At 40.1% G+C, this 12,374-nt stretch overlaps 2 protein-coding genes across 2 annotated transcripts; both read right to left on the bottom strand.

Moving 5' to 3' along the window:
* Positions 1-4,754: 4,754 nt before the first annotated feature.
* Positions 4,755-6,712, bottom strand: sec61g (SEC61 translocon subunit gamma). The gene is made up of 4 exons (XM_046058265.1): positions 6,576-6,712; positions 6,081-6,184; positions 5,795-5,897; positions 4,755-4,891 (listed from the first exon to the last, which is right to left on the bottom strand). Exons 2-4 carry the CDS (start codon positions 6,172-6,174, stop codon positions 4,882-4,884), a joined length of 207 nt encoding a protein of 68 aa, XP_045914221.1. The 5' UTR covers positions 6,175-6,184; positions 6,576-6,712; the 3' UTR covers positions 4,755-4,881.
* A 2,004-nt stretch (positions 6,713-8,716) lies between these two features.
* Positions 8,717-12,135, bottom strand: LOC123976267 (retinol dehydrogenase 12-like). The gene is made up of 5 exons (XM_046058266.1): positions 11,985-12,135; positions 11,502-11,606; positions 10,803-11,012; positions 9,786-9,978; positions 8,717-9,582 (listed from the first exon to the last, which is right to left on the bottom strand). The coding sequence occupies exons 1-5, from the start codon at positions 12,124-12,126 to the stop codon at positions 9,480-9,482; spliced, it is 753 nt and encodes a 250-aa protein (XP_045914222.1). The 5' UTR covers positions 12,127-12,135; the 3' UTR covers positions 8,717-9,479.
* Positions 12,136-12,374: the final 239 nt, after the last annotated feature.

Raw genomic sequence — 12,374 nt, forward strand, 5'->3', positions numbered from 1 at the left:
GCCACCCCACACCATTACTGACCCACCGCCAAACCGGTCATGCTGGAGGATGTTGCAGGCAGCAGAACGTTCTCCACGGCGTCTCCAGACTCTGTCACGTCTGTCACATGTGCACAGTGTGAACCTGCTTTCATCTGTGAAGAGCACAGAGTGCCAGTGGCGAATTTGCCAATCTTGGTGTTCTCTGGCAAATGCCAAACTTCCTGCACGGTGTTGGGCTGTAAGCACAACCCCCACCTGTGGACGTCGGACCCTCATACCACCCTCATGGAGTCTGTTTCTGACCGTTTGAGCAGACACATGCACATTTGTGGCCCGCTGAAGGTCATTTTGCAGGGCTCTGGCAGTGCTCCTCCTGCTCCTCCTTGTACAAAGGTGGAGGTAGCGGTCCTGCTGCTGGGTTGTTGCCCTCCTGCGGCCTCCTCCACGTCTCCTGATGTACTGGCCTGTCTCCTGGTAGTGCCTCCATGCTCTGGACACTACGCTGACAGACACAGCAAACCTTCTTGCCACAGCTTGCATTGATGTGCCATCCTGGATGAGCTGCACTACCTGAGCCACTTGTGCGGGTTGTAGACTCCGTCTCATGCTATCACTAGAGTGAAAGCACCGCCAGCATTCAAAAGTGACCAAAACAGCCAGGGAGCATTAGAACTGAGAAGTGGTCTGTGGTCACCACCTGCAGAACCACTCCTTTATTGGGGGTGTCTTGCTAATTACCTGTAAATTCCACCTGTTGTCTATTCCATTTGCACAACAGCATGTAAAATTGATTGTCAATCAGTGTTGCTTCCTAAGTGGACAGTTTGATTTCACAGGAGTGTGATTGACTTGGAGTTACATTGTATTGTTTAAGTGTTCCCTTTATTTTTTTGAGCAGCAAGTTTACAATAATATCTGTATTTTTTCCAGCTCTGAGGCAACCCCGTGGCACTGCTGGTAGGAACCTGGTGGAATTGCATTACTCTGCCGAGTGAAAACTTCAGGCCTGCACTTAAGCACAGTCAGACATTATTCTCATACATTCATAGCATGACTGTGACTCTATTCTAATTATTAAGTACCCCAACTTCATAAAGCTTATTTTCCTCCCTTTTTCTGAGTCAAGCTGGTCTAATACCATGCTTGTGTGGCAGTCTTTGAAGCGGAATAGGTCCCTGTTTGATATGCGTGCAGGCGCCTGTGGACAAATGATTTGCTTCATGCTCTCCTGTCTTTGTTCCTTTGTTCATTTTTTTCGTCTTTCATGACGTGATTGCGCCAAAACTATGTATGCATATTCATAACAATTTTATTTTTATTAACGCATGTTTTGTCTCTTCCAGACGATGTTGAAATAATGCAATTATCGGGTGTTAGTATGGGTTAATAGCGTGCAATATACTGTTTTTTAGGCAAAATGTTTGCTGAATCCGGTTGTGTGATTAATTACTCTCCTTATTCTTCACAAAAGGACGGAATGTGTACTGCATTGAATTCCCAATATATAGAAAAGTTGTATTTAATTTGTAAGAACCGTAGAGTATTGAATTTTATTTCATGAAACTTTACAGACCCCACAAAACACTTGGACTAATCTAAGATATTTTGCACTAATGATGCACCACAGTTGCCTTGGAACCAAATTTTTTGAGACTGGAGGAAAATTGTCCATTTAAATACACCCAGAATTGCAGCTTAATGATTAATGTAGACTTTTTCTAAAGTAATCCCTTTGAGCTCCGATTCAAGGTTCATGAAAACTAAATCTACTCTGTGTATGTAGGTAACATAACATACATACCTTCATAAAATCAAATTTCTAACGTTTGTGCAATTTTGTTTTTCACATTTGAATTGTGCATGTTTTGTACAGAAGAATGCTAGTTTAGTATAGGGTACTATAAGGATGTAGTACTGTTGACATCAGTGTAAATGATAGATATGGTGGAAAACTAAGAACAATGCATTTATTGTGGCCAGTGGGGGCTTACTGTATTCTGCAACTGAATCATGTTGACTGTAGGGTTTCCTCCTCCTGTTGAACTCTACTAAACTTTACTAAATAATATGTAATACATTACCTGGACAATCTTAACTAGACAGCAACAACTGTCAGATTAAATGATTTCACAAACACGACAACAAATTCATGCTCTGTTACCAGTGTCAGTGTTTGAAAAGCTATTGAAAACTATTCAGAAGAGCAGATGGCAATGCTATTCCCACAAATAAAAAATAAAACCGCTATTAATTGGGTGGAAATGATTGACAGGTAGAAACAAAACCTGTTACAGCTGTGGTTGGTGCCACTCAGCCGAGCACTAATCGTCCAACAGACTTTGCTCATGGCCTGCTGACACCAAGCAGGCAAACCAGCTAATTAGACAAGATGGCTAAAAAAGTAAAGTCAATGCTTGTGGCAGCCAGAGTTGAGGAGGGAGCTGAGAGATGTGCTTTACAGACTAAAAGGGAGACATAAACAGGCGAAAGCACTCCCCCCCCCACACACTCTGTTTGAATTAGAGCCAAAAGCTACAGCAGAAGCTTTTTGTCTGCAAACACAATGACAGCAGATTTTTTATTAGATTTGCTGACCTATAAAGTCAGAAGAAATTCAGTGTTAGAAATGGTTTACTATTTAATTTGCTGCAGATTGTAAGAACATAGTGACAGATAATAGTGAATGAACAATGGAAAGCGCCAGGTGTAAATCTACTGTGGTGAGTTTGCTCATTTCACATTAGACGCGATCCCACAGCTCCACTCTCAGGACGTTCGTCAGCTCAGCTTATTCAGAGCAACTGCTGCGTGAATAAATGCAACTGCAATGGAAAAAGTTACATGCAAATATGTATTCCTGACATTTGTGCCTGTTGAAACATGGTCAGTGGTTTGTTATTTTCCTTAAAGATTAATTATTTTGCACGACTACATTCCTCACAAAAACTAAAAACTGTGCTATATTTACAGTACCATCCATTCATTTGTGAAGTTGTTTAGAAGTTTATCAGGTCGAAGATAATTACTGATTTATTCAGTTAACTGTTGATATCTTGACCACTGAGTCGCACCACTCACTGTCGTACTGGGAGAATTTGATGCCCCTGGTCTACAACTATAGAGACAACTGAGTTTCCTGATTTGACCACTAGATGTCAGTGTTGGCCAGGTGTCCTTTCAGGTCTGAAGGATTCAGATAAATCAAATCACTTTTAGTTCAACTTTTTGGAAAATAAACATTGTGATATGTGCCCTCAAAAAAAAAAAAAAAAAGTAAATCACATCTTTTTGCATGTTGATTTTTTTTTAACTGAGAGTGAACTTGTTCATTTAGCACCAAAACAGCACAAAGGAACATTTAAACATGGAAATTAAAGCAATTACCACCTATAACTAATGTATATTATAATATTATATTAATTTAATTGCGTAAATTACATATCTGTGCTCATCATATGGATGAAACATGTATCTAAAAATTGCATCATAAAGGCTGTCTCCTTGAAGAGTTAATTCTCCCTTACGCACTGCTCATGCCAAACAAAAAGCCGTATGTGACTCGTAAACCTCAGTGGTCACCTTTCCTGTTAGTGGTGGCTGAAGGATTCGCGTTGAGCGGATTTGTTAGCACTTCAGTAACCACAAAGAGAGAGTTGGCTCAGTACCCCTTAGCATAATAGCCTTTGTGAATGCGTGTGGATTTGGCTGTGAAACCTGTTTGGCCTCAGGCTGCCTTGTTATGTGGACAGTTATGTGGACCACCTTGCCTGAGCTCTACAGGGACACAGACTGCTCCACACCACATCCTCTCTAACAGGGCATTGACACACAGCTGCATTGCCAGTAGTCAAACAGAAAGGACAGAAGGCTGTGTGTACATTATAAGATAAGTAGTAGTCACACTGAAAACTAATTATCATATTTTACCAATTAAATAATTTAACTAGACTATTTAAAGTATCCATTAAGTGCGGTATCACTCAGTGGGCCCTCATTACGGCTGGATTTAATTATGTGTCTTTCTCTGTCCAGATAACCACGTCCTGCAATTTGGGAAGCTAGTAAGCACCTCCAACACCTATGAACCCGTTTCCCCTGGAAAGCCCAGGAAGCCTGTAACCATTACAACAGACCAACCTCTGCTCTGGAGCATGGGCATCCGCAAGGAAAGGGAATGACACAGAAGAAATACTTCTACTCAGCCAGTATTTGACTCATCAGGACATGCAACAACTATTCTACAGCTGAGCGACCGCAAACTCAAGTTTTGTATGCTTTATACAGTATGAAGTGGAAAAGAAAAAGATGAAAGCATAATCTCATGTGGCCAAAAACTTCACATTGTTTCTACGGGTGATATAATGATGAATGACTTTGTTAGATCTTAAACTGACAGAAATAGATTGGTATAACAACTAAAATTACTAAAGTGGCACTCATGTGGGTGTGTTTCTTCATTGTACTGGATTTCTGCTTGTGAATATGCCCCTCATAAGACCAGAATCCAAGCTCCATTACATACAAACATTTGTTCCCTTCACAAAAACAAATTTTGATATCAGGTGCAGACTTGGATATATCACTATACCTATAGTTCACAACATGTGCCTTTGTCCTGTTCCCTATTAACAATATCTGTTATATTCTATGAAAAACAAAATACCGTACACCCAGCTTCAAAGTATTTGTGCCTTTTGATGAGTTTAATACAGTGCTTTTGAAAGTCAGAAAAGGAAACGTGGCTATTTGAATAGACATGACAAATCAGTCTGTGGGTTTCCATTTGATTTATTTACACATTGAAATATAAATGTTGCACACAGAATGTAAAAATGCCATCCCTTCTGTCCCCCAGTCGCACCAGCCCAATAACACTTGTCCCCAGGAATTGACCAGGGTTTAACCGCCACTAGGAGGAAAAAAAAAAAAAAAGAAAAGCAGAATTAGTGATCTAGAAATTTGATAGATGAACAGAAATATTTTACTGAAATGCTCAGTTTTAATGACCAAGCAAACCAATTAATTACTGCTTAAGAAAGCCACCCCAAGATACAATGATTGTGTATGTAAGTATCACTTGCAAAGAGTTTTTCCTTCCAAAAAACAGACAATCCAACTTTTGCAGTGTACTGTACATTCATTATATTATGACAACAGCCTAAATGAATGTGAATGAAAGTGTGACCTGTCATCTTTTGTGTTAATGATAAAACATAACTATGCATCTAATAACCAATGATGTTGCATTAATGCCTGTTTAACTGTTCCATGATTTAAGTAATAATAAAGTCTGTTTTATGCAGTAGATAGTCCTAAATCAGATTTAAATAAATAAATTAGTGTTCACATTAAATACTTGTTGAAAAGTGGCCTTACTAAATCGCTTCGCTTTCTGGGAACTTGTGCTAGCAGTTGGTCATTCAGATTCTTGTTGACACTATCTAATGGTGACTAAAAATGTACGGTCTTGCGGTATGGAAAGCACAAGTGCTGGGGGGGAGGGGGGGCTCTGTAAATGCTGCCGTTTTGATATGTTTTACATTAAATAAACTTGCCATGTACCACAGATCGCCAGACATTACACTTTTCAGTGAAATCCTGCATACCCAATTCATCTGTACCTAAATATTTTTCGAGACAATAAAGCAGTTGATCAGGAGAGGGGAGTGGGTCATTAGAAACACCCCCCCATTCATCACTGCAGAGTGTAACAATTCTTTAAGCATTTTATTAACAAATAAACGGTTTAAGAAATCACCAGTTGTATGATACAATTTACAATGTAAATAATGCATCTGTTACTACTACTTACACAATGATGTTGTTGATGGGGATGTGGATGAGTTTGACGAAAAAACCAATGAAACCCATGATGGCAAACCCAATCGCTGTGGCCATAGCAATCTTCTGGAATTCTGAAGGAGGAAAATAAATCAACATCAAAATACAGCAAATAAATAAAACAAAATAAAAATACCCATCGTGCTCTTTGGATCCCCAAATGTGTTAAAGGCAGCTGAGCAGCTGGGGCTTTATACGAGGGTTCAACGCTGCCAGCACAACAAAGCCTGGGCCAAATGAAAGCAGTATGAACCTACCTTTTCTGTCAGGTTTTGTGCATCTCTTCACGAGCCTTATAGAGTCTTTGACGAACTGCCGACTGGGCTCAACAAACTGCATGACCTGATCCATGGTGTTTAGGCTGCGGGCGGAATAAAAAAAAAAACAACAACTATCAGGGTTAAAGCCTCGGCTGCTCTCCGTGCTGACGTTGACTTCAGCCGCCTGAGCCTTTCATGACTCTCATGACGTTATAATCGTTAATATACCATCGGCCTTCTTTTTTTCCCCATCATATAATAACCAGTGTATTAAACAACATGTGTCCTTATCACTGAAAAACATGTTTTGAAGTTAGTTAACTCGTCCTTCCTAGCTAACGTTGCCTGACCCTAATGTAAGCTATCAGAGCGACGTAACGTCAGGTTGGCTGGAGGTCTAATAAATAAAACAAATTAAAGTTAAAAATCCAGTTAGTAGGTTTGCATTATGTGAAAATTCAATGCTGTTTAATAGAATATCGCTTATCTTACCTATTTCTGAGGTCGTGTTAGACGAGAAGACAGTCAGAGGAGTGAGGGCCACGTAGCTTTCAGGCAGCTTGTTAAAGAGGAAGAGCTGACGTACACTTTACACGCGCATGCGTAACAGAGTCTTTCTCTGTTTCCTTTGAGCTTGAAATGTTGTCTACACTGCCACCTGCTGTCCGGGAGTTTTTTTTTTAAATAATAGACCAGTTTGGATTACAGAAATAGTGGTAGGTGTTAACCTTTTTATATACAGTCTATGGTTAACTTACATTATGTAGCCTACATATTGTCAGTTTTACTCACTTTGATATCAGCCTTTATTCCAACTATCCTTAGTTAGGCTGCAAAATATTTCACCATACATATGACAAAGACAGACACAGACACAGGTAAGACTAAAGGAAAAAGCATACATATCTCAAGGCAATACAGATCAATATGAGGAGTAAAAGTAACAAATATTAAATGATAAAAATGGAGGTGATGTGAAAATGCATGTGAATTGAAAAATAAAGGGGTGACTGACATGGTAAACTTGATTGATATTTACTTTTTGTTACTTCCACCCTTGAGGCTATCATAAATGCCAAATAAATGCCAAATTTTGGGTTGTGAATGATGATTGATAAATGAAAATGATGAAACAAGGTTATGTTTTACTACTGTTTTAATCAAATCAACTTTAAATCAATCAAATCACTTGATCATTTATCACTCTATTATTCATTTCTCATCCATTTTTACCCCTTGAATTTTCAATTCACATGTATTTTCATCACCTCCATTTTTATCATTTAATTATATCACCTTCATGCCTCATAGATCAAGGGCATCATAACTTCATAGTGACTGTATCAGTATATGTTAGTAACTATATATGGCATCAACACCAACATTTTCATGGACAATAACATTTCCACCATCCTCAGCACACCCACCGTCCTATTCATTAACATCAGACATCAGATCGTCACCGTCAACAGTGACAGCCAGTGATACTGCAGCAGGCACAAAGGACCTCCTGAGACTCTCTGAAGTGCACCTGGGCAAAACAAACCTATTGCTAAAAGAGCACTTCAACTTGCTAAAAACATTGTACGTTGGATGGTCCTCATTTTGCATAACATTCCCAAGCTTCCTACCCATTCTTTGGTCCATGATCACTTTAGTGGGTGAGGGGTCAAGCCAATAATAGATCCTCCCTTCCTGATTAGTTTATTGACGCCCCCCTCCCAAAACAACAGCATAAAATAGGACATTTGCTACGATGCAGGTAACCTGAATTATTTTTAAGATTTAACATTACCAACTGCAATTACATAATTACAATTTTTTACTCTGCCTTTGTCTGTGTAATCTTTATAGTTGCAATCATTGAATCATATGGCACTTTCATTTCCTCTTCTGATTCTTAATTTCGCAGCTGTCAAGTATTTTTTTGTATCTTGAAAAAATAAATCCGGACTCACGATTGTTGATTGGTGAGTGTTATGCATCTAAATCATAATACACACATTGCTCTGAGGCAGTATTGGTCCTAGACTCTTCGTAGCCACTCCTCCTGCTCATGCCACATTCCTTTCGTCTTAAATACCCCCTCATGTGATTTAGATTAAGATACAGTTTCTAAATAGAATTCTGGCATTTGCACCTGATCTTTGTTTTCTATTATACCGACTCCTGGTGTGACAAGTCCCACACTTACAGTAATACTCTTGTCCAGCAAAAGACAAGTACATGTGTGCATTCAATACATGGTTCTCCATTCATTATTGGGGCCTCAATCAATTAGCAAAATGGTGCATAATACTAAACGGTACAATGCTACTGGCAGCAGGGTTCCGACATTACTTTTTACATTTGTCTCTTTAATGAACTGACCATGGAGTAAGTCACACTGAAACTCAGTCATCTGTTTGGGTGGCATTTGCTAAGACTTTAAGACCCTCGATTCTGTCATACACTAAACTTACCTAATCTCTTCTAACTCTCAAAGGCAAAATTCATCCGTGTGAATGTGTTACTGAATCTAAAAAGGTCAAACCAACAACTTGGAAAATAATTAACATTAAGTAAATACACAACTTTGCAATGTTTGCCAGTCCAACACATTTAATTTTTTACATTATGTACATATTGTTACATTAACATAATCCCAATTTATTATGATTATTATTATGATTACAGTGTATTGAGGATGATGACAGTATTTCCTCAGTACAGCCACATAACCATTGTTTTCCCTTCCTCAATAACAATTTTAGACTGATGGTTCATGTTTTACTGATCAATAAATGTACATTCTGATACTTTAAGCGCTAAAAAAGCAGAGCAAGACCCACTACAGTACGTGCTTCAACTTTAACTGTACAGTACTTCATTCAAATGCTTTTTTAAAAAAAAGGGCTTTTGGAGGCTGTTTAGAGTCAGCTTGTTCTCATCAGTGGCGAAAACTATCCCACTGCCACACTAGAGCTTACAAACATGTAATGAGAGGCTTTCACAAACCAGTTCATTTTCATCCACAGCAAGAACAAAGCTGGCTAAAGCCTTTACTACAAGCTAACAAGATAGAACAGCATCTGCACTCAAGATACAAAACTGGCTAAACAAAGAATGTGTACAGTTTGGAAAAGTACAGTAAAAACATATAAAGAGTATTTTTTCAATTTCTACAAAAAGTACTGAAATGAATCTGCCTATCAGTGAATGCAACCAAATTGTTTAGACATATGGGTAAAACATCATGCAATCTTGTTTGATAAATACAATTTGACTAAAATGTATGATTCATTTTTGACATTTTACAAAATAAAGGCGCTCTTGGTCGTGATCCACTGACCTTTGGACTGCATGGAACATTAATACCTCTATACATCCTTCACTGCACAGTCCATTTGCAGCTATTCACTGCCAGGTGATGCCAAGCATGTTGCAGCTGATCTCCCACAGTTTTTGGGCCAAGTCATCATCAGAAGCAATCCTTGAGCAACTTGCAGGGGCACAGTCACTGCGCACACACAGGGACAGAGAATGGCCGTTACACACTGTGTGGTGGTTTTGTGCGAGTGTTAAATAAGAATAAATATTGTTAGCCCAAAGCTACAGACAGTATACCCTTTGTTAGTCAGCGGGTAGTAATACTGAGCAGCATGAAGCCAGCAATCACAAAGCGCTTCGCCAATTGTAGTTTGGCTGAAATACTGTGTGTACCTGAAGTACCCTCCACTCTGGCTGTCCAGATGTGGCTCCACAGCACAGTAGATTGTGGTCTGTGCTCCCTCCACTGTTGTCTTGGTGAAAATCCTGAAGATCTTCACTGCCACCTGGATGCACTGGTGCTGGTGCCTCCACAGGTCGGACTGCACCACCCCCGGGTGCAGAGAGAACACGCTCACCCCTGTTCCTACAACACGTATACAGGCACCTACATGGTCACCTAGACGCATACTGTAGATTCATGTTAACATGAACAAACACGTATGACTGTATCATTAAGATTTACATACTCTGCAAACAATTTACACATATTTCTGTGCAAAATGTACTTCTTTTTCAAACAGTAGCTATTATCAGTGACAGACAAAAGTAAAATAGAAAGGCCACATTAGCCATAGTATTTGCATTTTATTTTAATTTTGTTCTTTCCTCCTAATGTCTTACCTTCTGGTTGTTTCTAAATTAAAATCCTAATGGACTGAGTTTTGATAGCTATACTCCAGATCTAGGGAGTCAGCCATTAGACTGTAGGGCTGTAAGTAATTTCTTTCAGTTCTTGGCCATTAAGCAACAGAACAAAAAGAAGAATTGATTGAGGCGACAAAATGGCTCAGTTCCAGTGAAAATCTGAAGTGCTCAAAGCGAGAAAAGACAATTCAATAAGGACAAACAAGCGAGCTATCCAGTGTGCAAGTCATGGTAAGTATGGCCTTGCTTACATCAGCCTGTGCTTATGTAAAACTGAACACAATGCTGCTTTTCTGATTTACATTTCTTAGGCAGAACTGCAAAGGCTCTTCCTCTCTCCACCCACTATAAAACTCTCCAATTAGAAGTTAGCCATCAATCCTCCAAGCCCAGACATTACGACTTTCCTTAGTGTCTCTGCAAAACCCTCCGACATGCGTACATGCTCACATGTTAACAGAACTGTGTGTGTCCCTCTATCATAGCTACATAACAAATATGTGAATCAAATTTAAAAATAAACCAACCTTGCGACCGTCTCACCTTGTAACCGTTTGGCAAGTGAGCGTGCAAAGAGGACATTGGCCAGCTTGCTCTGTCCATAGGCCTTCATGGTATCATAACTCCTCTCACTGTTGATGTCATCCAGTCGAAGCCCGGTCCAGGTGTGGGCCACAGATGCCACGACGACAATACGGGCAGGAGCTGAACGCTTGATGAGGTCTAGCAGCAGGTAAGTCAACAGGAAGTGACCTGAGGAAAGTCATTGGTGTACGTCTGATTCCATGTGAGTTGGAGTCACAAGTGGTTGTTTTTCATGATCAACCCCCCCACCCGCCCCGCCACGTTTGTGTTGTTTCTGCATGTGTGTGCGCATATGTGTGTGGGTGACCATGATGTTCAAGCACAGATTGTTCTTCTCTCAGCCTGTGACAGAAATACCACAGAGGAAAGGATCATTTGGAAGGAAGTCATTCAATACAGGGAAAACAGACTGATAGCTTGAAGAATATATGAAGCTCTGGTTCCTTTTCCTGACTGATATTTTGGTCAGGTCGGTCAGCTTGGTTGCACATGTGTTGTAATACCACCTAACATAAATATAAAATATACCTTCTTTAGTAGGAAAACCCCTCCTATCTCTACATAATCATAAACCACTTTGCTCCATTTTATGCCTGCTTGACAGAGTCTCAAAAAATGTACTTTCTAATCCAGTTAGAGATTTCCGCCAGGACTTACCCAGATGATTGACCCCTAACTGCATTTCAAACCCGTCTACAGTCTTGGAGTAGGGACACATCATGATCCCTGCATTATTTATCAGGATATTCACTTGTTTCTCTTCTGAAAAGAATAGAAAAACACAAAAAAGATAAGGAAGTTAGAAATTATTTCCCAGAACTATCATATGCTAAATAATAAATGGTATAACAAATGCGGTTGATGTTTGGTAAATGAACTGCACTTTTTATAGTGATGTTGCTGTTCTCCTCCCAGCCCATGCACACACATCATTGGTGGCAGGGCTGCTATGCAAGGCAGTGGCACAACAATCAGGAGCAACTTAGAGCCCAGTGTCTAGCTCATAGAGAGTCGGACAGGAGGATACAGGGACTGACCCACAAACCATGTGATGAATGGACAACCGACTGCAGAACCCCAGCTTCCCCATTTCGGAAACCCATCGGTATTTCAGAAAGTGAACACATTTGTTGATACTACCTCTGTTGATAAGCTCAGCAAACGCTCTGATGGACTTGGTGTCCGATAGATCCAGCTTCCTGATGATCACATTCTCGTTTCCCGTGTCTTCCAAGATCTCCGCCCGCGCCTCCTCTGCCCTCTCCAGGTCTCTGCATGCCATGACGATGCGCGCACCTGAGAAACAAGGCCAAAGGTCACGAGTTAAGCTCATGCTCGCCCCATTCCAAACTACTTTCCTCCCACAGTCTAAAGACATGCCGCTCGTGTGAACTTGAAACTTTAAATCGCCTCAACGTACAAGTTTGTGTGCTCGCTAGGAGAGACTCCAGTCCACTCATGTCCCTGAGTAAGAATAAGCATTTCAGAATGGTATCTCTTCTCGTTTTGTTTGAGGCTTTGTCTTTCTGC

Source organism: Micropterus dolomieu, linkage group LG09 (assembly GCF_021292245.1).
Source record: "Micropterus dolomieu isolate WLL.071019.BEF.003 ecotype Adirondacks linkage group LG09, ASM2129224v1, whole genome shotgun sequence".
In the NCBI taxonomy this organism is placed as follows: Eukaryota; Metazoa; Chordata; class Actinopteri; order Centrarchiformes; family Centrarchidae; genus Micropterus; species Micropterus dolomieu.

What these genes read in the sequence shown, in the direction of transcription:
- sec61g (XM_046058265.1), bottom strand. Translation starts at nt 6,174, where the DNA reads ATGGATCAGGTCATGCAGTTTGTTGAGCCCAGTCGGCAGTTCGTCAAA. An exon ending in CACAAAACCTGACAGAAAAG is followed by an intron (nt 5,898 to 6,080) that starts GTAGGTTCATAC and finishes TTCCTCCTTCAG; the next exon opens with AATTCCAGAAGATTGCTATG.
- LOC123976267 (XM_046058266.1), bottom strand. Translation starts at nt 12,126, where the DNA reads ATGGCATGCAGAGACCTGGAGAGGGCAGAGGAGGCGCGGGCGGAGATC. An exon ending in ACTTGCCAAACGGTTACAAG is followed by an intron (nt 9,979 to 10,802) that starts GTGAGACGGTCG and finishes TACGTGTTGTAG; the next exon opens with GAACAGGGGTGAGCGTGTTC. An exon ending in CAGAGTGGAGGGTACTTCAG is followed by an intron (nt 9,583 to 9,785) that starts GTACACACAGTA and finishes GTGTGTGCGCAG; the next exon opens with TGACTGTGCCCCTGCAAGTT.